The 27932-nt window shown below is 38.7% G+C and overlaps 1 protein-coding gene across 1 annotated transcript in view; it reads right to left on the bottom strand.

Moving 5' to 3' along the window:
• LOC124798932 (myosin-VIIa-like) overlaps positions 1-27932 on the bottom strand; it is a 393313-nt gene that overhangs the window by 148322 nt on the left and 217059 nt on the right. Inside the window, exons 38-40 of the mRNA XM_047262466.1 lie at positions 16390-16563; positions 14649-14876; positions 6990-7166 (exon numbers count right to left, since the gene is read on the bottom strand). Coding sequence (XP_047118422.1) covers positions 6990-7166; positions 14649-14876; positions 16390-16563 — 579 coding nt within the window. The remainder of the gene's footprint in view (positions 1-6989; positions 7167-14648; positions 14877-16389; positions 16564-27932) is intronic.

The following is a 27932-nucleotide window of genomic DNA, read 5'->3' on the forward strand; positions in this document are numbered from 1 at the left end:
AACATCGTCGACAGAGCTGAGCATGTATGGATGAGATGAGCCCGGACCAACGTGTCACGCGGGGGTTTGCTTGACGGAGCACAGGGGAAGTGAGTTTTGGATGGGTGATGAAACACGGTGTTTCACACTAGGTCCAATGAAAGTTTGTGGTGTCGCAAGAAGTCAATGCCTAGTATAGGTTCCTCAATATTGCACACTAAAAAAGTCCACTCGAGTTTGCAGTTTGGGGAGAGTGAGACGACGTAGCATTGTAGTTTAGTAGAATTCACAGCTTGCAGTGAAGTATGATGAGGGTGGATGTTCAACGATACTAAGGACGTAGGCAGCAGCGAAACATCGGCGCCAGTGTCCACTAGGAAAAAGTGTCCCGACGAAATGTCTTCAATATAAAGTCGTCCGTAATTATCCGATTGTTCCTGGACAGAATGGAGCACTGGGAGGTGCCTGTCATGTTGTGCGCAGGAGGCGACACCCGGACCTACCTGCGATTTGCATTTGGGTAGCAGCAGGGTGGGCTGCAGTTCCGTGCCGCCTCACCAAACCGTGTGTGTAAGTAACAGTATGGGTAGTGTGGCTGCATTTCCTGTGGAAAGTTCGTTGCCAGAGGCAGTGGCTGAGGTTCAGTGGCCACAGCCGTTTCGTTTGCAGGAGGGGGCCTGACCGAGGGCAGAGCCAGTGACATCCCAGCTGTTTGTATACTGCGTCCCGGAGCGAGCGGAACAGTCGGTACAGTGCGGCCCCAGCCGCATCCAGCCACAGGATGAGGAGCCTGAACCTGAGACTTGGTAGGTAGGCAGTGGTTGGCGAAATAGAGCAGTGATGCATCATGTAGTTTGTCAGCAATTGTCATTCATTGTTCGACAGGTTCAGGAGACCTCTGAGCCAGAGCAAAGCGGATGTGGGGAGGTGATTTATCTGTCCAGATGACGAGGAGAGCTGTGTCAGAGAGTAGATCGTCACTGACCAGGGCCCATAGCCATCTCCAAAGTTGTGAAGGTTTGTCATTGCCTAGTTGCTCGACATGGAGCGCTTGCCATATTGCTGTCTCAGTTGCGCATGCAAGCCAACGTAGAACTGTCTTTTCGGCTAGAGTGTACTGGGTAGCTGAGTCCAGGGCATCGACCAGGTCAGCAATCAAGTCCTCCTGGTCGTGCAGGTGGGTGATAAGCCACAGAAATCTGGTTGATTCATCGAGTTTGAAATGGTCACACACTTCGCCCACAATTTTGAACCAGGTTGTTGCCCTGTCGGGATTGAATGGCGGCAGCGTCGGTAAGTATTGTAGAACCTTCGGAAGAATAGGGTGAGTTGAATTCGTCAGGGCACTGCCTGAAACGAGCTGTTGTTGCTGCAGTATTCCAGGAGAGTGTGCCTCCAGGGTATGTGGCGACGACAGCTGGTTGGGTGGCAGCATGAAGGTGACGCGTTGTGGTTGAGCGTGATCCATCACGACGCGGAAGGCCAACGCGGGTGAGACACCGTAATGTGTCAATTGCGATTGCGGAAGTTTGACACGTTGTGGGTGTGTTCAGATTGACATGTCATGGAAGACTGACGTGGATAAAGCACTGAGATGTGCTGAGAATTGGAGCGGAAGTTCGACTGGAGCCGACGCGGGGGTGACAGGTGAGAAAAAGTTCAAAGTTTTAAAACACGTGCCAGTCCGCGGAAAACTCGACGTGCAATCAGAGTCAGCGCCACCTGTTTTGCAGGGAGGCTGTGGAGGTGCGGACTGTCCAGAAGCACAGTGAGAAAAATGATGTCCAACGATGGGCAGAATGTGTGAATGTTCACTGTTCATAGTCACTTCACTCAAAACAGTGTGCAGATAAGGTGAATGTCGTGGCACTAACCACTGAGGCATAGCAGTAGAACGGAGATGGAGGTCAGGCACAGATAACAAGCCATTGTTCCTGTTGCAGGCTGAGGTACTGAAGCAGGAAGGCATGAGCTGATGCTGAACCGAGGCAGGTGCGGGCGTGGTTGGATGCTGAGGAGGGTGACCTGTGAACAAAGTAGTTCCGGCCACGTGGCAGGAATCCACATGGTACTGCATGGATTGCAGCATGGCAAACCATTGTCCTCGCGGTGGTAGGTTATCCAACAAAGCATTTGCAGAAATCGGCATTGATCCCCCACTGCACGGAGATCCGTAAGAGGTAAATGCACCGTCAATGAGGGAGGGCACATGTGGCAGGAACAAAGGCATCTGATAGCCAGAGTCATGCACACTTCTAACCTCACTTATTGTTGCAGGCACAAAAACATCCAGTGAAATCGGCGTAATTGACAAATGAGAGGCATCGTGTTGCAGTCCTGGCGGGAGTACATCGCCCGCAACATGATGCATGTTGATCACAAAATCCGGCGTTAGGCGTTGGGCTGAAGCCATTGTTTGAATGTTGTGTTGATATAATACACGTGAAAATAACTGATGCGGAGGCTGCGGACACAGTAAAACGGCGAAAACGGAGGACGTTACAACTCAGGGTCACCAGTGAGGTGGATGCTCGGGTGAGATACACCAAGCAACACCTTATAATCAGGAGTTCATTTATTCACCTCTTTACACAAGTAAGGCTTACAACAAACTGGATAGTGGAACTACACAGAGATAATGTTTTTCTTAGTTCAGAGATGATGCCCAATTTGATACTGGTGTCGACCTCATCGGCGCCACAATCCCAATACACTGCTACTCAGCTTATAAGGGGTTTAAATTTTAGCAAGTCAAAGAACAAGGGATAAGCAAAATGATTCTACAGCTAAAAAACAAACACTCAACTGTTGGGATTGTCTTTCCAGCGCAGTAATTACAAAATTGCACAAATGCTGTGGTTAAACCAATTACACATCTCATCAGTCGTAGCATCAAGGAAGGTATGTTTCCTAATGAACTGAAAATGGGCGTTGTCAGACCAATACAAAAAGAGATCAAAGAAGAAAGCATCAAACCACAGAATAATGTCACTGATTCCTACATTTAGTAAGATTTTTGAATCAGTGATGCTAGCACAGTTTAGTATCTTTTTCACTAAAGTCAGTCTCTTGACAGATGGATTTTTGTAATGATCACACCACCCGAGCATACTGTAGGCATATTTTTAGATCTCACAAAGGCTTTCAATCTGGTCATCCATGCACTTCTCTTGCAGAAACTGAGGAAATACAATATCACACACATATCTCTTGAACTCCTATCTACTTACCTAAAAAATTGTGAACAATGCTCAGATACAAATTATCAAAATGTGATAAAAAAATCAACATTTGAGGGAATGAAATATCACACATATATCTCTTGAACTCCTATCTACTCACCTAAAAAAATTGTGAACAATGCTCAAACATAAATTGTCAAAATGGGGTGAGAAAAATCAACATTCAGTCTGTTACTAAAACAGAAATGCAGGGTGTACTGCAGGGGTCAATATCGGGACAATTTCTTTTTCTTGTGTACTAGTATGTAAATGATATTATAATTGCTAATGCTGATGACATTTCTCTACCATTTTATGGTGACAATGAGGATGATATAACATATTTTTTTACACATGGGATATCTGAAGTACCATAAGCTTAGGCCTATACCATAGTTACCGGTGTTCAAATCAGACAACTCATGTCACAGATGTGTAGGAAGTATTTGTGGCAATTCACATACAGACAATGAAGACAGTAATTTCATTGGTCTGCATTTGGATGGGAAAACCACGCTAACTACATATGCAGGAAAATAAGCAGGACATTTTAATTGCTTAGCCAACTGTCCAAAACTGTATGTAATAAAATTCTAAACACAATATACTATGGGAAGAGAATATGTCACTGAGACCCACGATCTGAGTTGGGGGACTCATGTTAGTACCTGGGAAAAAGCAAGTGAGAGGAAAAAATGAAGTACAAATTCTTACAAAATAAAATTCAAAACTATCGGAAAATTTTCTTATTAATCACCAAATATAGTGATACTATCACCTGTAATAAGTACCAATGATGTACAATGTTCTTAACTGAGAGAATATAGTTTTATGAGACATGTCCATGTTATTTTAGTGCTATGTAGGTAACATTCAGGTACAAGTAAGTACTTTCTCTACACAAATTTTTAATATTTCTTGCCATTATCTAGTACATGACAAAAACGGCAAACTACAGGTACAACTTCACTACAAGCATCTATAATGTAGAGCCATCTGGGATTTTTAGTTGCAAGGAGAATAGCAATGAATGGCAAAATATTTTTGATATCTTATGACATATATTTCTGGGCACACTTTACATTTCATGTTATAGCTTTCTTCAAACTGATACTGAACTGATTTAGTAGTCTATGTGAAGTGAGAGGGAAGGAACCAAGTTCAGTTTGTGAAGACATAATTCTTTTTCATCTGGATGGGGGGAGTGGGAAGGGGGGAGGCAACAGCTTCTCTCCACTTCCCCTTATAGGTGGTATGCCCCTGTGCAGGTGAGTGGTAACCACTTATGTGTTAGCCCATTAGAGATCAGAAAAAGCAAAGAAGGTTTAAGTTTCATTTTTCATTGAATTTTCATTAGAAGTGGAACATGAGTCCAGTTATTGCAGTATTGCCAGTTCTGTGTTAATTGGACTCATGTTCCATTTCTAATGAAAATTTCAATAAAAAGTTAAACTTAAACCTTCTTTGCTTTCTCTGAGCTGTGCTACTCCTGACTATGGATCTTCCACCTTTGCCAACTTACTCACCACATAGAGGTCACAATGATAACATTACATCAACTTAATTATTTTCAAGATTATAGCAATTATCAACTAAAAAAGACAAATGAATATTATTTTTCATGTAGTCAGCCCATTAATTGAATTAATATAATATCTCACACCATCTCCCCAAAAAATAGTTACCTCCCTGTTACATATTTCATAATGTTTTTTTTTTTTCAGAAAAAGTAAAAGGAATGTAATGAACAAATCATGAAGGGATTATAAACAAAAGAACAAAATAAGTCATCTTGGTAAGAATTTTAATAAGTAGAGCCTGGGAACCTAGATGGAGACATACCATGCTTGACAACTTTCGCCACACCAATATGAGGCCACAAGCATAAAGAAACCATTGATCTCAAGCTGACTGATTGTGAATTGAGGGTAAAAATGTGACGCAGTCACATACCATTTATAAGCAGAAAGCCCCTACTACAGTTTGAGAGTTTCTGCCAGCAGATGAGCCTCAGGTGTCGGGTCAGCCGACAGCAGAAAATAATGTGATTGTGCACTAAGAAGGACTTGCATTCTTACCTGTACGTATCTCTGGACTTTGGTAGTTAGTCTATCATGGCTTACATGTACCTATGACTCAAAGTCACTTACGTGTAATGGAAGCTGAGTGTTCAATTTGAGCAATAAGAAACAGGCTTCTTTTCATGATTCAAGTCAAAGTGATAGGCCAGGCAGGTTATTTGTTCTGGTAATATGACTATCTAGTAAGCCTCATCTATGTTCTATGCTCATTGAAATTATGGCCCAGTGTCTGTGCTCTTTGACATGTTCATGTAAACTCAGGAAGAAGCAATAAAATCAAATCAAGGTCCCAATGCAGAAGCTTGTTTCTTCATTCCTGCCTCCCTAGCCCGATACCCAAGTCTTTCTGTACTGTCTCCAACCATAGAGACCTGATAAACCTCAGTTAGACCCTGTCACCAACTTACTCCCTTGCAGAAAGCCACTCGTGCCAAAGAGTTGGTAGACCTGAAAAATCCCACATCACATCCTGTTCAACTGAGGGTTCACATAAGTATGTTACCACCCCTGTCAGGTGATGACAGGAAGGTAAGGGTTGAACATCCTACTGATGACAAGATCGTTACAGAAAAGTAACCTTCTTGGCAGTTGTTTTAATTGATTTACGGAACTCATGGAGAATCTTGATGTGAATGGTTAATTTTCAGATTACTAATGTAAATTCAGATATAGAATGACATTTATTAAAGTTATACTTCATGAATAACATACACAGGTATTTCATTCTTCTAATACTCTTACAAATTAACTGACATGTTCATTAATCCACTGTTCTAATTTTACAGTCCAAAAAGTAATGAGTCATCATTAGCAACTGTAGTCGTCATAATAAGGATCATTAATACTGGCAGTAAAACTGAACATGCATCACTGTATAAGTGATATCCATCATTCATGGAATTGTCATAATTAGTGAACACCAATATGAAAGAAATGAACTACCATATCAGAAGCCAGACACCTCAATATAGACAGGCACAGAAAAACAACAATCCTATCCTGGGTCCACAAAGAATCACAATGATAATAATGAGTAGAAAATTTGTCTTAAATTGAATTATATTTTAACAAGAATGAGGAAATGCAACAACTCATCTATAGCCATAATGCCCCCTTCCCCATTTCATGCTCTCTGTCACCCTTTTATTCCTCATTTTGCTGCTATTATGTCTCCAATCTCCTCTCCTGCGTTATTTCCCCACTCCCACTTTCTCTCATACATCTTATCCCCTCCCATTTGACATGCTCCCTCCTCTCCCATGCAACTTCCCCATTTCCAACACCTTTCATAACAATTCACCGTGATCACAGTCACATTTGGGTGTATGTAATATTGTGTATGTGTGAGGGGGGGGGGGGGGGGGGATTTGGTGAAAACTACAAAAGGAGTAAAAATCTTCTTTAAGTTTCAATAAAAGACATTTTATATGTACTATCAAACAACTGCTACACATTTTATTGCAGCTCTTTGGTGGTCTGTATAAAAATCTCTGCAAAATAAGTGATAGTTTGAAAGCTAGTAAAAGTATGAGCAATTACAATGCACCTATGCACCACACACCAATCAGCTACAAGTGCGTGGTTAACTTTCCTAGTTTTTGTTTATCTTTTCCATCCTGAAATTTTCATTATTGTAATACAGTAACATACTTCACTTAAAAAAAGTGCAGAACTAATATATACACACAGAATCAAGCCTAGAACATACCTTCTGATAAGCATCCAAAACAAGCCTTCCCCAGTGAGGGAGTATATTATCAGGGTCAATCTTCCAAATGTGAGATGGTATGTAATTGGGTAACTGTGTGGACAGAATTTTTTCATCCATATTTGTTCCATACTCAATATAATACTGTTGAGCTGCCATCATTGCTATATCACTTTCCTGCAGAAAAGATAATTAAAATTTTGAAGAAAATTATTATCATTGATCATAATGCAATTTAAAGTTTTCTTTCACAGAACCTTCAACTTTCCAGTTGATGTCACATTAGGGACAGAAGTCACTAGTTATTAAACTTATCATTTATTCACTTCATCTATCTCTTTTTTAAAAAAGTCTAGTGACTGATTGTCAGATAAACAAGATTGAATATGTTTCCAATCTAGTCTATATGCCAATTAACTGGTCAACTACATGGCGAATTTTTAGATCATCATATTTACATTATATGAGAAAAAGTCGACAAGTAAAACTGAGATTTCAAGAAGTTTCAATATACTTACAAATTATACACCAATTATAAATCACATACTGCGTAAAACCCAAGGTTCATCAACTACTGTACTGAACATAAATATTAATTTTGTAATTGAAAAAAGGAAATTTAACCTATATAGATGGTTTGAATTTATGAAGATGTTATTGTTAATCAGTGCTGTTTTTCTGGGGGAACACTGGGGGATGTGTACTACTGAACTTTTTTATCAACAAAGTAATTTTTTTACAATGTTGAGAACTTGGAAGAGTGCCAAAGATTTATTTCATGGATGTAAATTTTTTGTTCCATTTTTTCGTGCTGTTAATTGCAATACGAACGATACCAGTGCAGTTTTGGGTGGGAAAATCGATGTCATTGACTGTTTCAAGCATTTCAAAGCTGTGGCAACTATTCTCGACAATCAAATCACTGGCAGCCAGTTCTCCAAGAATGTAGTGCCCTCGCCCGCTAATAGTGGGTGATGGTAGTGCTAAACGGATATGCATACGCCTCAAATCGCATGCTTCATTTGAGGAGATATAAACTGAAGTGTTTGATATCACATTCTCTCGTATGTTTGTGTGTTTCCCGATGTTGCCTGCTTCATTTGAGCTGTAGTAAAGTCAGCTGAAGAGTCCTATACTTTTTTTTTATTTTTATTTTTTAGTTCGATATGTTGATGACGTCATGGCTAAAAGCAGATGGGTGGTATCCTATGCTTCAGTTATAACTAATTTTCACTGCATTATATCCCATATTGGAGTACCCTCAAACTTCTTTTTAGAAAAAAAGCACTGTTGTTAATGTAATGGGCAAGTATCAACTCAAACTAAAAGTATTCAGTGCACAAAAAAGTGGAGCACAGATGATACGTAGCATGCAGGTTCATCATTACACCTGTTTCACATACCTCCTTGAGGAACAATACAATTTAGTAATATTCTCACAATACAAATACAACCCCCTCCTTTTGTTTCAGAAATGTAACACATTCCAGTCACATTAATGTGACCCCCAGCCTTGTTCACTGTCATGTCATGTGGCAGCACTAGCTTTGGAGGGTATGTAAAATGTGTTGGAAAACAGTGCAGTCATTGTCGTAAATCGGAAACAGCGATTTATGTGACATCCAACAGGGCATGATCATTGGATTTTGGGCCAAGGTTGGAACAATTTCCAAAATGGCTAAGTTTATAAACTGTTCATGTGCTGCCACAGTTAAAGTACAACAATGAAAATAATGTGTTTTTGACAATCAAATTTAATTTGATAGATGAAAAGTCTACTCACCAAGCAGCGACAGGAGAACACACACATAAAAAAGGTTTTACTTATGCAAATGTTAGGAGCCAGTGGCTCCTTCTGCTGGCAGAAGGGTTGAAGGGGAAGGACGATGGATGAAGGAACAGGACTGTAGAGCTTTAAGGAAAGAGTGGAGCTCTGAAAAGTTACCCAGAATCCTAGGTCAGGGAAACTTACCAGATGAGATGAGAAGGAAAATATGGTTAAAGTATACTCTATGTGGCAAAATGGTACTATCCAAAACCAGCACCATGGCAACTGTAATGTACCATGGGCCATAGATTACAGAAGTGAACAATGGTTTCAGAGATGTGTACAGGCGAAGAGATGTGCAACTGTCGAGCAACTGATTACCCAGATGAACCAAGGAACTACCAACAGTGTCTCCTCAATGACCATTCAGCAAATATTGCTGCATTTGGGCCTCCACAGCAGGTGCTTGGTTCATGCACCCATGCTGACTCCTGTTCATTGGCAAAGATGGCTGGAATTTGCACAGCAATACTGCAAATGGACTTGCACTGAGTTTCAATGGGTGGCCTTTTCAGATGAATCATGTTTCATGCCACACTGAATTGAGAGCAAATACACTGCAACAATTATCAGAACAGTCTGGACTTAAGGAGGGAATGTTATGGTCTGGAGAATGATTTCTCAGCACTCCCTGGGGGATCTTGTCATTCTCAAAGGTACAATGGATCAACACAAGTATGCATCTATCCTTGGGGACCACATCCACCACTATACACAGTTTGTTTCTCCTCGGCACAATGACGCCTAATAGCAGGACAATGCACTGTACCACACAGCTCACAGTGTATGTGGATGGTTTGAAGAGCACTAGGATTAGTTTACCTTGCACTCCTGGCCACCAAACTTCCCAGATTTAAACTCAATTGAGAATCTGTGAGACCACCTCAATCAGGCTGTTTGTGCGATGGACCCACAACCGAGAAACCTAGTGCAGCTGGTCACAGCACTGGAGTTGGCATGCCTGTTGGTACCTTTCACAACCTCACTGTCTCTTCCTGCATGTACTGCAGTGGTCCATGCTGCAAATGCTGGTTATTCAGGCTTTTTTGACAGGCGGTCACATTAAGGTGACCAGATAGTGTATGATAAACATTGGTCTACATCTAAATCTACATCTACACTCTGTAAATCACCATGGGTTGTCTGGAAGAGAGTACATGGTAGTGTACCAGTCGTTATGGTTTCTTCCCGACCCATTCAAGTATGGAGTGTGTGAAGAATATTTGAAGCCTCTGTGCATGCAGTAATTATTCTAATCTTATCCTCACAATCTCTGTGTGAGCAATACAGGGGGTTGCAGTGTATCCCTAGAGTAATCATTTTAAGCATGGTTCTTGAAAATTTGTTAATAGACTTTCTCAGGATAGATTATGGCTTTCTTCAAGGGTTTGCCAGTTCAGTTCCTTCAGTATATATGTGACACTCTCCCATGGATTAAACAAACCAGTGACCATTCGTGTTGCTCTTCCTTGTATATGTTCAATATCCTCTGTTAATCCTATCTGGCATGGGTCCCACACACATGAGCAAAATTCTAGGATGGGCCACATGAGTGATTTATAAGCAATCTCTTTTGTGGACTGATTGCATTTTCCCAGTATTCTACCAATAAATCGAAGTCTACCACCTGCTTTACCCACGACTGAACCTATGTGGTCATTCCATTTCATATCCCTACAAAATGCTCCACCCAGGTATTTGTATGAGTTGGCCGATTCCAATTATAGTCGTTGGATACTACATTTTTTCATTTTGTGAAATGTAAAAGTTTATGTTTCTGAACATTTAGAGCAAACTGCCAATTTCTGTACCATGTTGAAATCTTATTAAGATATGACTGAATTTTTATGCAGCTTCTCTCAGATAGTACTTCATTGTAGATAAATGCATCATTTCAAAAAGCCTGACTTTACTATTAATACCGTCTGCAACATCACTGATGTACAACGTGAACAGCATGGGTCCCAACACCCTTTCCTTTGGTGCGCCTGAAGTTACTTCTAAATCTGATGATGACTCATACAAGATAACATGCTGTGTCCTCACTACCAAAAAGTTATCTTAACCAGTCATAAATTTCACTTGGTCCCCCATATGATTATATTTTGACAATAAGTGTAGGTGTGTTACTGAGTCAAATAAACACTGCTTCTACCTGGTTGCCTTGATCCAAAGCTTCCAGTATGTCCTGTGAGAAAAGTGCGAGTTAGGTTTTACATAATCGATGTTTTCAAAATCCATGCTGGCTGGCATTGAGGAGACCAGTCTGTTCCAGATACCCCATTAAGTTTGAGCTCGGAATACATTCTAAGATTCTGCAACAAACTGATGTCGAGGATATTGGACTACAGTTTTGTGGATCACTTCTACTACCCTTCTTGTAAACAGGTGTGACCTGTGCCTTCTTCCAAGAACTAGGCATGGTTTTTTGTTTGAGGATCTAAGATAGATGGTGATGGGTGAACACATCTGCAAACTTAGTATAGCATCTGACATGGATTCCATTGGGGCCTGGAGCTTTGTTCAATTTTAATGAGTCCAGAATTTTAACAATTTCAGCTGTTTCTCACCACTGCTGACATTAATACATATTTCAGTCATCTTTTCAGTGGTACAAGGAAGAAATTGGGGCACTTCTCCTCAATTTTCCTTTGTAAAGGAACATTTGAAAATGAAGTTAAGTATTTCAGCTTTTGCTTTACTACCCTCATTTTCAGTTCCTGTCTCACTCACTAGGGACTGAACACTTACTTTGGTGCCACTAACAGCCTTTACATATGACCAGAGTTTCTTTTGGTTTTGTGAAATACACTCCTGGAAATGGAAAAAAGAACACATTGACACCGGTGTGTCAGACCCACCATACTTGCTCCGGACACTGCGAGAGGGCTGTACAAGCAATGATCACACGCACGGCACAGCGGACACACCAGGAACCGCGGTGTTGGCCGTCGAATGGCGCTAGCTGCGCAGCATTTGTGCACCGCCGCCGTCAGTGTCAGCCAGTTTGCCGTGGCATACGGAGCTACATCGCAGTCTTTAACACTGGTAGCATGCCGCGACAGTGTGGACTTGAACCGTATGTGCAGTTGACGGACATTGAGCGAGGGCGTATAGTGGGCATGCGGGAGGCCGGGTGGACGTACCGCCGAATTGCTCAACACGTGGGGCGTGAGGTCTCCACAGTACATCGATGTTGTCGCCAGTGGTCGGCGGAAGGTGCACGTGCCCATCGACCTGGGACCGGACTGCAGCGACGCACGGATGCATGCCAAGACCGTAGGATCCTACGCAGTGCCGTAGGGGACCGCACCGCCACTTCCCAGCAAATTAGGGACACTGTTACTCCTGGGGTATCGGCGAGGACCATTCGCAACCGTCTCCATGAAGCTGGGCTATGGTCCCGCACACCGTTAGGCCGTCTTCCGCTCACGCCCCAACATCGTGCAGCCCGCCTCCAGTGGTGTCGCGACAGGCGTGAATGGAGGGACGAATGGAGACGTGTCATCTTCAGCGATGAGAGTCGCTTCTACCTTGGTGCCAATGATGGTCGTATGCGTGTTTGGCGCCGTGCAGGTGAGCGCCACAATCAGGACTGCATACGACCGAGGCACACAGGGCCAACACCCGGCATCATGGTGTGGGGAGCGATCTCCTACACTGGCCGTACACCACTGGTGATCGTCGAGGGGACACTGAATAGTGCACGGTACATCCAAACCGTCATCGAACCCATCGTTCTACCATTCCTAGACCGGCAAGGGAACTTGCTGTTCCAACAGGACAATGCACGTCCGCATGTATCCCATGCCACCCAACGTGCTCTAGAAGGTGGCCAGCAAGATCTCCGGATCTGTCCCCCATTGAGCATGTTTGGGACTGGATGAAGCGTCGTCTCATGCGGTCTGCACGTCCAGCACGAACGCTGGTCCAACTGAGGCGCCAGGTGGAAATGGCATGGCAAGCCATTCCACAGGACTACATCCAGCATCTCTACGATCGTCTCCATGGGAAAATAGCAGCCTGCATTGCTGCGAAAGGTGGATATACACTGTACTAGTGCCGACATTGTGCATGCTCTGTTGCCTGTGTCTATGTGCCTGTGGTTCTGTGAGTGTGATCATGTGATGTATCTGACCCCAGGAATGTGTCAATAAAGTTTCCCCTTCCTGGGACAATGAATTCACGGTGTTCTTCTTTCAATTTCCAGGAGTGTATCATTTGATAATATTCTACTATGGTAATCACTGAAGGCATCATGCATTGCTCTCTTGACAGCAAAACACATTTCATTTAACATCTCTCTATCTAAAGCCCTACACTTTGTTTTACACTTATTATGCAGTAATCCCTGTCTATTTAGCAGTTTTGTTAGAGTGACTGTATACCATAGACGTTCACTCTCATTATGAACTGTTCTACTGGCTACATATCTAACCATTGCGTGGTTGCATGGACAACTATTCTTACTTGAGCCTGAGTTCCTCTACTTGCTCCTGACCTGTGCTGAAAGTTTCGAGGTCTTCACTGAGATATGACATTACTGATTTTTTTATCTAATTTACTGAACAAAAATATATTTCTGCTTGTTTTAGTTGTCCTTTGTACCTTGGTAATCATTGTTGCCAGAACCACATCATGGTCACTGGTACCAGTTTTGAAGTGGGCATCCTCAGACAGGTCAGGTCTATTTGTTGCCATTAGATCCAATATATTTTCATCATGAATGGGATTCCTAACTACCTGTTCTAGGTAGTTTGCAGATATGACATTTATTAAAGTTTCACAGGATGTCTATGCCCACCATTAACAAAATTGTAATTTTCTCAATGAATTGTTGATAATCAAAGTCTCCAACATTGATTACAGTATGACTTGGGAATGTACATAAAGTGAACTGAGGTTTCTCTGAAGTTTTCAGTTACATCATAAGATGAGTCTGGTGGGCAATAGAAGGATTCAATAACCATTTTATGCCCACCCCTGATACTATATCTTTCCCAACAATCTCACATGTAGCTTCAATTTTTATCTTGGTGGATTTCAGTTTTTTTCTACTGCGACAAATACACTGCCTCCATTTCCCCATTGTCCTTTCCTTTCAATATACAATTAAATTTTTCCCAAAAATCTCATTGCTATCAATTTCAGGTTTCAACCATCATCAGAAGACCACTGTGATATTGTTATTTCATTTTTCAGTGGAAAATTGTGAAGTGAATAAATTTCTAGCTACCATGAAGTAAAGCTTCTAGGTACAGCTGCAGGTACATTTGTCTAAACACGAAAACTGTAAAATTATGAGAGTGAATTGCTGACCAGTATTTTTAATCGTCCCCAACCTATGTTCCTCTTCTCCCTATGGAAAGAACTAATATCTCTGAAAGCTATGATCATGCCAATGAATTTTATACGTGTCTATTGGTAGTACTAAATATTTCAACTTCAGAAGGTAAATAATTGCCCATAATCTTGTTTCATAATTTCATAATATTTGTTCAAAATCTGATAACTCTCTCTCTTTGCTTAGCTGATCACTCTTCAACACTCTTGCTTTATATCATACAGTGGGCTATTTTCATTTACCTTCTACCTTGCACTCTCTACAATTTGACATGTAATTACCTGACATATAAAGATTATCTCAACAAACTGAAAATAAAGAAAGATAGCAAAACCTTCAATCGACCAAAGATGTTAAACATGAATGAAGTACGCATAGCAGTAACATTTCCCAATTCTGTAAGTAAACAACAGGTCAATTGATGCAACTATTAGTGATTTATGAGCTCAATAAGTTCAGTAAAAGTTTCAATGATACAATATTTTACCTTGTCACACCTGTATTCCCCAAACATAGCACCACGGACCACCTGATGGTATATCAGATTTGTTGCAACACTATCATCAGCTGTATTGTGCCAGGGTGCAAATATTTCTTTGCGGAAATACAACCTCCATTGAGCATTTTTCTCTGGTACTCCCTTTTCTTTTGCATACTGTTCACATTGAGAAATGACATCCATCACATGTTCTTTGGTGCTTCCTATTGAAGTTACCTGTGGACCAAAGGCAACACAAAAATTAACAAATAAATATTTAAGGCGGTATTATAAGATTCAGGATTCTTTATTAACCAGTTACCACCTGAATGGAATAGATTCTATCATGAAATAAGCTGTGAATAGCATGAGTAACTGTTCCAACAATAACCGTTAAACATAAAGCCTACATTAATATCCATATTTTCCAAAATTTCATGTCGGCATGATTTCACTCCAAAATTTCTGTCAATTTTTGAAACAGCTGTTCCAGTGAACAATTATCAATATCAGTTTTAAAACTATTAAAATCTGTTGACTGAGTACATTGTGGTAGTTCATAATTAAGTTTTAGACAATGTTATTTGGTGAGATATGTCAGTCATGGTCACTCTATGACTTGAGAGAGCAGTGTCCACTTTGTCTTTAGTGGTATGGCTTAGGATTCTCTTCTGTTTCACAAAGTAACTTATGTTGATGTCAACATAAAGTAATATCATACAGATAAGAAGTTTCACAACAGTAGGTAGCTTTTAGGTTGCTAAAAATATGACTACAGTGCTCCTTATGATTGACTTTACACATTATTCTGACTACTGTTGTTGTATTTTCAGAATTTCACTGATTTGATAAGAATGCCTCCAAATTGGTATTCTATAAGAAATGTGTCCCGACTATGCCATTTTCAGGTGATCACTATTGATTACACCAGCCAGTTTCCACATGAGGTAACACATTCAAACTGTTCTCCCGCAGAGATGACAGGTTCCTCCCAGAGATAATACATTCATCCCAGTTTAATGTGCTGGCCGTATAGAGGCCTAATAATTTTTCTGATTTTCTTTTTACTGCTTTACTTAATCTGAGAATAAGTTCCTGTGTTATCTTTGGAGTACACAGAGACTCATTACATGAAAAGCACTTCACTGTCAAGTTCCAGTTTTGCATGATGTAATTCTATGACACAATGGTGTATAAAAACCATTGATGTGTCATCTTAGTAACATCTTTGCTCCTTTTTTGCTAGGTAAGACATAAATTGCAACTATGAGAATGAATGTCCCAAGATATGAGCTCCTCCAAACAAGAATATCTGTTTCTAACTGAGACAAAGAGTCACCCATCACTCAACTAAGACTTGATTACAGTTAGAGATAGGTTGTGTTTGACACAAGTCTCAAGTTGTGCAAGTGGAATATAAAGGGGCAACAGTCAAAAGATTTATTAAGTGTGTAACCTGTAACTAATTCAAGGATAGCAACAGTAATGCTTTTATCTTGCTGGAAACCAGACACATTGTTTGATAGGATATTAAGCAATTCAGAACAATTGCTCAGTTGAGTCTGTGAAACAGACTTCAAGATTTCTTTAAAGTTTGTAGTTTTGGGATAGATATCTTTCACCCATTTTGAAGAAATAACTTAATAAGAAAAGGGAACAGATCTCATGCAATATTCTAAGCATCTTTAAAAATAAATATAACAAAATGGATACGATAATCTTCTTCTTTACATTACAGCCTTTCACTTACCTTATCCATAACAGAAACAAAAACTGAGAAGCCAAATGTGTCAGTCAAACCAATATTTTGGCTCAGATTGTCACACAGTTCTTCTGCTGTGGTTGCTGAATCTATTTCAACATTTTTATATGAGCCATCCATAAATGTGATTTGAACAATCATAGGCTTCTTTGCTTTGGTTGCCTATAAAATAGAAAGGAATTTTACAATTAAAAATTCTGAATCCTCAATTTTCTATTATAAACTAGAGGACTGAAAATAAATGAGTAATGCCATTACAAAGATCATCTCTGGTGGCATGTCAAATCACCTTACATGCTGATGATGGTATTACTGAATCATGGAGGAAAAAAGGAAGATTAGGATTTAATGTCCTATCAATGACAGGATCATTATGGATGAAGCACAAACTTGGAATTGGGACATAAATCACATGTGCCTCTTTCAAAGGATCCATGCTGGTATTTGCCTTAAGCAATTTAGAGAAATCACAGGAAACCTAAATATGAGTACCAGATATGGATTTGAACAAAAGACTTCCTAAATATGAGTCCAATGACTTACCAGTGCACCAATTTGCTAGGTAACAAATCATGATCTGGATTCTTCAAGACACATAGAATGATTGATAGGCCATCATTTGACATGGTGCTCCACTGCAGACTGTTAACAATGGCATGTGCACAAGTCACAGGTTCCCAGATATGTGAGTGGCTTAAAGACATAGTCCTTAACAGCAAGTGTTCATCAGAGACAAGGGTATTGTTGGAAGATCCCAAAGGAAGTGTGATAGGACAGCTCTCATTTTCTATATCTATACACGATCTAACAGACAGGATGAGCAGAAATCTGTGGCTGTTGCTGATGATGCTTTGGTTTTTCAAACCAACATCTCAGTTCATGGAATAAACACTAGAAATAGGAGTAACTTTCAAAAAGATTTAAAGTCATTTACTTTGGTTCAGAAAGGTGTCCACTATTCAGCAACACACATTTTCAATAACATGCCAGTAGCCATAAAAAGTTTAACTAATAATAAAGGTCAATTTGAGAAGAGTCTAAAGGATTTATTGGTGGCAAACTCCTATCCACTGATGAATTGCTTAGCAGAACTGACTGATATGTGTGTGTTATTAATATTATCTCAGAATGTGAATACTATGTACAGTCCAACTTCTGTACACATTTTGTACAGTTATGCAGTCATTGTAAATAAGTGATATACAGCACTTTTTTATGATGAATGCCTGCAATAGCCTATGCAACTAAGTGCATTTTTTTTTTTTTACTGATTTCACATCCACAAGGGTAATCCCATTTGCAACTGGGATCTGTGGAAGCAACTTTAGCATATCCGATCTTATTTTGAAAATATTTATTGTGTATTCTTGTTTTCTGACATACTCCACATCCCAGAGGACCCTTCACTATGGATCAGTTGGAATGAAAAGTACATCTGATCTAATCTGTATGTGGATGTATCAGCATGGAGTGACTGTAGGAGGATACAAGGTGACTTTACTAAAAAATTTTAGTTGGTGTTATGAATGGCAGCTTACTCTAAATGTAGAAAAATGTAAGTTAATGCACATGAGTAGGAAAAAAATTACATATTATTTGAATATGGAATTATTAGTGTGCTGCTTAACTCAGTCATGCTGACTAAATATCTTGGTGTAGCACTGCAATGAATATCGAATGAAACAAACACATAAGGATGGTGGCAGGAAAGGTGAATGGTCTACTGCAGTTTATTGGGAGAATTTTGGGAAGGTGTGGTTCATCTGTAAGGAAAACCATGTACAGAATGTTAGTGTGACCTATTCTTGAGTATTGCTCAGACAGTCTACTATTGAAAATATTAAATTTTTATTTAGTTGAACCAATACATACATATGAAATTATCTGTATGCACCACACTAGTTTCTAATGAAAACAGATTATGTTAATAATAGAATTAATGTTGAATGATATTTTTTAAAGAAATATGCTTATTTGGAAAGTCATCCAACAACTTGAGAGTGATCTTGCTATATACACTCTTTATGTAATGCTTTTTGGCAGCAATTCTTGGTTGGCTTCCATGTTGTATGGCTGTTTTCTTAAAGAGTGTGTATTAACTGTACTGGGATAATGTCAAATTTAAAAGAGGAATAAAATCTATAAAATAAAAAACCATATGGCCTTTGTCACTTCATTTAAAGAATAGATGACTTGAAAATGAACCCAAAAATTCTTTTCGCAGATGTGTTTTCACTTAGACTACTGTTTCAAAATTGTCAAGGACTGATGGAAACACAGCTGCAGGTAGGTAGAAATAATAATAATAATAATATAGCTAACTCTGATTCTTATTTCAACTCAAGATATGAGAGCATATGTCACAAACCATGACACTGGAAATACTTTTGAGATTTGCAAAGTAATATTTTAATCATCAGTCAGCATATAATTAATATGACATGGGTTTGAACCTAGGTGACAAGAAAATCTTAAAGGCAGCTGTGTGCAGATTTTTAATTAGTATAATGCAGATAGTGAAAATAGACAAAGGCAACTGTCAAATTAAGGACAATTTTGAACTTCATTAGTGCCCTGTAAAAAGAAAAGGAAGGAATGACACTACCTGACCTGTCGTATTTACTGAGTTCCAATTAGAAATAGCTCCTACTGAAGTGATGTTTGCAGTAAACAATGTGGAAAACAGAACTCTGCCTGACTGCAACATCAATGTCTACATGAATATCTTTTTTGATGTCCTGAAGCTTTTGGGTCAGGAAGCTATAATAGTTTCCCCTTTCACAGCGAATCGGTTTCACTATCATGGAACACCGTTAAGATAAAACTTTCATGAAATCACAGTTAACATATTTATTGCTGTGAGGCTGCTGGCAGACATAGCAGAATTTCACATATGACACTGGTGGCAGCCACATACTCCATCTATTTAACACAGTTTATCTTTCGATGGTGTGTAAAGTTGCAAGAAGCAAAGGTTCATATACTGAACAAGGTATTGTACCCAATTTCCTGTACAATGGCATCAACTTAATTAATAAATACAAATTAATGCACTGTACTGGATTATATACTGTACTAAACGTTGTCGAGCATGTGGGGCCAGCAGGGACACTGTACCAGGTGTGAACCACTGCTGTGCCTGCCAGCAGCCCTGTAGCAGTTGACATGTTGAACAGAAGTCATTCCCCAATCCTCTGACTCAGTTCAACCTATTAAGCAAGCAGGATTCTGAAGTGACACCATATTCTACAACAAGTCATATGAGTGTTTTGTAATCTGTCTAATTTGTAGACCATATTTTTGACCTTTGAGAGAATATCAAGACTAAGTGTAAGGATAACTAGATCCACATCTACATATACATTTATACCCTACAAACCACAGTGGCTGAGGTTCTGGCTGTTACAGTCTTCTTTCCATTCCATCTGTATATGGAATATGAGAAGAATGCTTGATTAAATGTCTCTGTGGATTCCTCACTTAAAAGCGCTTCTTGAAAAATCTATAGGCCTTTACAAATGTCTGCTTGTGTCTGTGTATGTGTGTGTGTGTGTGTGTGTGTGTGTGTGTGTGTGTGTGTGTGTGTGTGTGTATATACCCCTTTTTTCCCCCTAAGGTAAGTCTTTCCGCTCCCGGGATTGGAATGACTCCTTACCCTCTCCCTTAAAACCCACATCCTTTCGTCTTTCCCTCTCCTTCCCTCTTTCCTGATGAGGCAACAGTTTGTTGCGAAAGCTTGAATTTCATGTGTATGTTTGTGTTTGTCTGTGTGTCTATCGACCTGCCAGCACTTTCGTTCGGTAAGTCACATCATCTGTGTTTTTTATATATATATATATAAGGTGTATGTGCGGATGGATATGAGTGTGTGTACGAGTGTATACCTGTCCTTTTTTCCCCCTAAGGTAAGTCTTTCCGTTCCCGGGATTGGAATGACTCCTTACCCTCTCCCTTAAAACCCACTTCCTTTCGTCTTTCCCTCTCCTTCCCTCTTTCCTGATGAGGCAACAGTTTGTTGCGAAAGCTTGAATTTTGTGTGTATGTTTGTGGTTGTTTGTGTGTCTGTCAACCTGCCAGCACTTTCATTTGGTAAGTCAAATATATCACTCAAAGATTGCTTGTTACATCACAAAAACACAGTACACAGTGCTGCATCTGTTTGCATAAGCTGCACATATTTTAAATAGTGAAAATGCACTTTAATTGGCACATAAGGTAAAATCTTTAATAAGACTTGGCTGTGGTAGTCAAAAAATCTTCATGCATTGCCCTTTTTACAGCTAAATGCATTTTCTTTAATATCTCTCTACCTCTATCACTATGTTTTGTTTTACAGGTATCATGTAGTACTGGCTGTTTCTACAAAAATGTATTTACAGAAACTGTACACCATGAAGAGCCCCATCATGAACTGTTCTACACAGTACATATTTACCCAGAGCTTAGTCAATTATTGTTCTAAATCTGAGCTCAGTTTCTCTACATGCTCTTGCTCAGAGACAAATATTTTGAAATCCTCCTTGAGTTATGAAACTACTGCCTCATTATCTATTTTATAGAACATGTTTATTTTTCACCTCAATTATTCAACTTTCAGTTCATCAGATTATACAAAATTTAAATGACAAAATACTGTTAACTTGTATTTTCTGTGAAATGTCAAAAGAATTTGATTTCACAGTCCTCAGCATTTTTCTACAAAATTTCAAATATCATGTCCTCAGATATATTGCTCATAACTGGTTTACATCCTATCTAACTAAAAGGATGCAGTTTGTTCCATTCAGAAACTTGGAAAGTTTGCACAATGAAACAGCATCTTCAGAAAGGGAATAGTAACTACAAGTGTAAAATATAGATTGACATTGGGTCGGTTCTTGCTATATACAAAGGAGCTTCATTGATATACCCAAGAAACAGAAATTTTTCTCTTTACTGAATATGCACATATTATGATCAGGTATAATGCAGAACCTATTTTAAATGAAAACAATATTTTCTTGAAAAGTAGCAACTGGAAATGGACTGTCACTGAATTAATATAAAACGCAATACATCCAATACAGCACTGCACAAAACCTGACCACATCAAAAAAATAATTTATGCAGCTGAATTAATAAATGAAGTTGTTGTTGTTGTCGTTGTCATTGTTGTTGTTGTTGTTGTTGTGGTCTTCAGTCCAGAGACGGGTTTGATGCAGCTCTCCATGCTACTCTATCCTGTGCAAGCTTCTTCATCTCCCAGTACCTACTGCAGCCTACATCCTTCTGAATCTGCTTAATGTATTCATCTCTTGGTCTCCTCCTATGATTTTTACCCTCCACGCTGCCCTCCAATACTAAATTAGTGATCCCTTGATGCCTCAGAACATGTCCTACCAACCGATCCCTTCTTCTAGTCAAGCTGTGCCACAAATTTCTCTTCTCTCTAATTCTGTTCAATACCTCCTCATTAGTTATGTGATCTACCCATCTAATCTTCAGCATTCTTCTGTAGTACCACATTTCGAAAGCTTCTATTCCCTTCTTGTCCAAACTATTTATCGTCCCTGTTTCACTTCCATTCATGGCTACACACCATACAAATACTTTCAGAAATGGCTTCCTGACACTTAAATCTATACTTGACGTTAACAAATTTCTCTTCTTCAGAAACGCTTTCCTTGCCATTGCCAGCCTACATTTTATATCCTCTCTACTTCAGCCATCATCAGTTATTTTGCTCCCAAAATAGCAAAACACATCTACTACTTTAAGTGTCTTATTTCCTAATCTAATACCCTCAGCATCAACTGATTTAATTCAAATACATTCCAGTATCCTCATTTTGCTTTTGTTGATGTTTATCTTGACACTGTCCATTCCGTTCAACTGCTCTTCCAGGTCCGTTGCTGCCTCTGATAGAATTACAATGTCATCAGTGAACCTCAAAGTTTTTATTTCCTCTCCATGGATTTTAATTCCTACTCCAGATTTTTCTTTTGTTTCCCGTACTGCTTGCTCAATATACAGATTGAATAAAATTGGGGACAGGCTACAACCCTGTCTCACTCCCTTCCCAATCACTGCTTCCCTTTCAGGCCCCTCAAGTCTTATAACTGCCATCTGGTTTCTGTACAAATAGTAAATAGCCTTTCGCTCCCTGTATTTTAGCCCTGCCACTTTCAGAACTTGAAAGAGAGTATTCCAGTCAAAATTGTCAAAAGCTTTCTCTAAGTCTACAAATGCTAGAAACGTAGGTTTGCCTTTCCTTAATCTATCTTCTAAGATAAGTCATAGGGTCAGTATTGCCTCATGTGTTCCAACATTTCTACAGAATCCAAACTTATCTTCCCTGAGGTTGGCTTAGTTGAGGAGTTTTTAAGATATATGGGCAAATTAGACTTAGCCTGGGAAAGAAATGAAAGGCAAGATAACACTAGAAATAGAAAATTCAGAGCTTTCAATGATCATTTCGAACATAGGGATAGGAGGGGAGATTTTAGAAATTAAAATTATAGGGGAGAGTACCAAGGGAACAGTAGATTCAGAAATGATGACAGAAGAAATGGGGACAGAAATGATAGGCACAGACCATAGAACTGAAATCTTGAACCAAGAAATAGGCAGTGAAGACAAGGTCAAGGAAATAATGGTAACAATTTTGATAACAGAAGGAATGGTCCGGAAAACAGGCCTGCCTCCTTCGGAGCCTGGCGGAGTGAGGCAAATAGAAATGGTGTTTATAATCAGGCACATTGTGGTGATTTCAGAAGGGGAAGGGGTAGAACAAACAGGTCATATCAAAACTATGTATCCAGAAGACAACCTGAAGTGAACATAATGAATTTTGATAGAGAATTTTTGGAGAATTTTTTATCTGAGAACAAAGATGAACAAAAATGGAAAAGAAAATCTGAATTTAAAATAGAGGAAAACATTTTGACAAATCTCTTTGATAGTAGTAATGTAGTAGTAGTTACTGATAGTGATGAGAACAGATCTGATGAGTATGGTTTAGTGAAAATGTTGAGTGATTGTGAAATGGGTGAAAAAACTGATACTGGTGATGTATGTATGGAAACTGATGATCAAGTACTTAGAAATGAAAGTGAGGATGACAGTGTTATTCCAGATAAAATTTCAGTATGCAATAAACAGGAAAAAGATGACGATGTAGAACAGAATGATCATAGTCTTGAAGTTGTTTGTGTATTTGAAGAAGTGTGTGAAGATGGAAAAGAATTTAGTGTTGAGAATAATATTAAGTGTGATGATAATGTTCTTGATGATAATGATGAGGTTGATGATACTATATTGCTCACAGAATTGGATGGAATGGTACATGCAGAAGTTAAGGTTGATGATTGTATGCTGAATGATTCTGGAAATTCTGATGCAAGCTTAAGTGATTATTTTGAAACAAGTAGAAAAGTACATGATAGTTTAATCTTGCCAATAGATGTTCAGTGACATTGTGTGTGAATGTAGTGGCTATAGTAAGATGTAACCATAGTAACCAAAGGTTTAAAATCATAAATGAAATTTGTCAAAATGTGTATTTAGGGAAGAAAAGTTGTTTTGCAAATTTGAAACAGGCATCTAACAGTAATTCAATCAGTGAATGTGTACAAGTGGTGGAGGAAGGGAATGTGTGTATGTTGAAATTAGTAGCTTGCAGACAGATTTGAGGGACATTTGCAAAAGTAATTACCCAGTCAGTGAAAGTGCTACAAAACCAAATGAACAACCAGCAAATAATAAACTTGTGCTGAAGAATTTATACTCTAGCTACACAGCCAAATCTGTGTTGTACACCTTGTCATGCCATGCTATGAATATTTTGATCCAGTAGTAATGAAAAAACTAATTGAAAGAAAATTACAACTCATAAGAAGTGCGATTAATGTCCACTGCTTTCTGTAAATTCAAACACTGAGAAGTGGAAAACCGGATAACTGAGCACATTTGAAGCTAATACAGTAATATATTTTTTTTTTATAGTTTACATTTATACATTTTTTTGTGAACATTCACATATTTGCCTATATTTTGTCTATTCATAGAGTGGGGGTTGAAAAGTGAATGTTTGAACATTTGTGTATGCTTTTACTTGGCATAGATTGGAGGTTGTTTAATATTTATGTAGAATAATTTGAAATTGTTGAAAACACACATCCAAATGCATACACATTTGTATATCCAAATTCCAAAAGGTTATTTGGACTCAGGAATGTTACACATCTGAAATCTTACAGACAACCTTAATTACCCATTTAGCACCATGATATTTGTTCTTTGATATTTGACACACCATTGGAAATTTATTTGATAAGCATCTTACATTACACTGTCATATCATACAGTATACATTAGCAAACCCTATGGTACATACTTTAACCCAGTGAAAGTGAAGTAACTAATAGAAAGAAATTTATTCTAATCTCTGTTATCACTGAACATTTGAATTTTTTAAATTCTTATATCCATCATGAATTACGAATTAAAAAGTGATTTGAGGAGTTGAAATAGTTGAAACTACATTCTGTGCACTGTATAGTCAAGGCAAAATCTGGGGGTGAAAATCCTCTCAGAAACATTTTTTTCAGTAATTTTGTAGTGAAATGCAATGGGTAGGGCATCTGTGGTACTTTCGTAGAGACACCATGTTGCATATGGTGCCTTACCCCAGCTAGTGACTTCAAGTTTATTTTCTGGAATCACTTCTCTTCTACTATCCTTTGCTACTGTGTACCAGTAATATAGGAACAGAGTAATTTAGTATATTGTCCATGTTGCAATCCAGTTATTGTAGGAAATGAGAGCAATCATGATAGGATCTGACTGACTGTTTGTGCAGTATGGATATTAAATATCTGATGGATGTTGTTCAAAAATATTGTTTGGTACCCTGAATAATGAATATAGCTACCAAAGCAAACCTAAACATATGTACCATAACTCCATTACACTATAACCACGTAGAGTTCCATTTTCAAAGAAGAAGGCAAGACATAAACACAATCTCCATATTTATTCTTTCATGACTATGAATTCTGATGAAACATGTAGTGACAGACATAACAGTTTTGTGAGGACAGTAAGAAAAGATGCTATTTCAAATGGTGACAACCTCAAAACATCCTGTCAAAACTTCCTCAGGAGGTTACAAGCTCTTTTTTGCAATCTGGAAGTGGCGAGTCCAAGGCTCCAAGCTGGTATGACTCTTTCTTTTTTCAAGTCACATCCTCTCTTACTTTTCTGTCCAAACTGACCCTTCTTCCACTATCCATGTTCTCCAATAGTTAGTAAGTCAATGATTGGTTGATAGAGAGAAAATGTTGTTTAAATGAATACAGCTGGTCAGAAAACGTAATAATGCAACATATGTATGATTTTTGAGGAGAGTAGGTCTGAAGTTTGCTTATGATGTCTGTGTAGTTATAGTGAAGTACTGTTACTTTACATTTTGGATATTATACTCTCATTGTGCTGATAATTTTGTGAAAAGTTGAGGAAATGTTTGAGTTGATGTGAAGTTTACTCGTGATGTCTGTACAGTTATAGTGAAATTCTATCACTTTACATCTTGGATGTGATTACAGTTAGGTTAGACTGTTTATTGTCTTCTATATGCGTTCTGATTTAAACATTAAGACTGAATAGGGATGCTAGTTTGTGCGGTTATTATACCAATTATGTGAAAGTCACTGGATACAATATCGATTAACTGTCAGATATGAAAATATTCAATGTCATGATCTTGCCTATATTATTCACTGGAACTACTGTGTACATGGCAAAGGAACATTTCTCAGAAAGGAATTTATTATGTTTATATTACTTGAATGGCTCCATCTGTGGAGTACGAAGAAAATGGAAATTTATGTTGGAGATAGTTATTGGGAAAGAAGTGTTTCTGATTCTCAGGTTTTGAGATTCCTGCAGTTTTTCTTTTAATGTTATTTCTACTGCCTCAAAGAGCACTATGGTCATCTTTTCCTGTTTATTGCATACTGAAATTTTATCTGGAATAACACTGTCATCCTCACTTTCATTTCTAAGTACTTGATCATCAGTTTCCATACATACATCACCAGTATCAGCAATGGCTTATTATAGCTGAGCAGTTTGCCAATTTGAGCAGATATTATGACAAAAGTAATATACATAACACCTTAAATCTACATCAAACAGATAGTATAATATATACTCAGTGCTGTTTTTCTGGGGGAATCCTGGGGGATGCATACCCCTAATCTTTTTCATCAACAAAGTAATTATTTTACGATGTTGAGAACTTGGAAAAGTGCCAAAGATTTATTTCACAGGCCTAAATTTTTTATTTAATTTTTTCGTGTTGGTAATTGCAATACGAACAATACCAGTGCAGTTTTTGGTGGAAAAGCGATGTCATTGTTTCAAGCATTTCAAAGCTGCTGCAACCGTTCTTGACAACTGAATCGCTGGCAGCCAGTTCGACAAGCATGTAGTGCCCTCGCCCGCTAATAGTGGGCGATGATAGTGCTAAACGGATATGCGGACGCTCAACTCCTCAAATCACTTTTTAATTCGTAATTCATGATGGATATAAGAATTTAAAAAATTCAAATATTCAGTGATAACAGAGATTAGAATAAATTTCTTTCTATTAGTTACTTCACTTTCACTGGGTTAAAGTATGTACCATAGGGTTTGCTAAAGTATGTGTGTGTGTGTGTGTGTGTGTGTGTGTGTGTGTGTGTAGGTTTCCAAATACTTTCCACAGACAAGTGTTGGCCTATAGCCTGAAACTGAAAATTGTCAATCTTAACATATGAATAGATTGTAGGATTTTAAATGGTTACATTCTTGTATGACACCAATCTAGAAACTTGTATATATTTTCTCCAACTGAAATACTTCACAGAATTAGGTTTATATCTAATGGGATGTACTTAATGAAAACCAGTTCAATTTTATGTTTTTATATCAATTGAATTCTGATGGTCATAAACAGTTCCTATGTAATAAGTAGCAAAGGCAAAGCTATGGCATGAGGATTTATATTCATGGTAAAGCTGTTGTCCTTGCAGACATCTGATTTCAGATGGAGCCTAGATCATTCAGTAATCCCTACATGATAAGGAAATGAATTAATCGTACCTACAGAATGGCTGAACTAACCATTTTTAGTCCTAACTTTTGACCCATTCAAATGTAACCTGTGATACTTCACCCATTGTCCTAACCTATGTTGAAACCTACCCTTACCTGTGTCCAATTTTCTTTGCTGTCTGATCTGATGTAGCTGCATCATGTTTAATGTAATGATGATCAACGAAAAGTCTGTCAACAGGTTGTGAAGCAGTATATGTTCTGGAAGTAATGTGCTAGTACTTAATTTATCAATGTAAATCTGATTCTATGGTTGCATGTGGCCATGTTGGCTCACAGTCTCTAGGTGGAAGATGCTGAAAATTTGGAATGACAACATTTAAGCTATGAAAACATGATATCTTTGGCAATTATTGTGGGCCGATTCCTTTATCTGTCCTTGTGGTTTCCTGACC

This window comes from Schistocerca piceifrons, chromosome 5 (genome assembly GCF_021461385.2).
Source record: "Schistocerca piceifrons isolate TAMUIC-IGC-003096 chromosome 5, iqSchPice1.1, whole genome shotgun sequence".
Classification (NCBI taxonomy): domain Eukaryota; kingdom Metazoa; phylum Arthropoda; class Insecta; order Orthoptera; family Acrididae; genus Schistocerca; species Schistocerca piceifrons.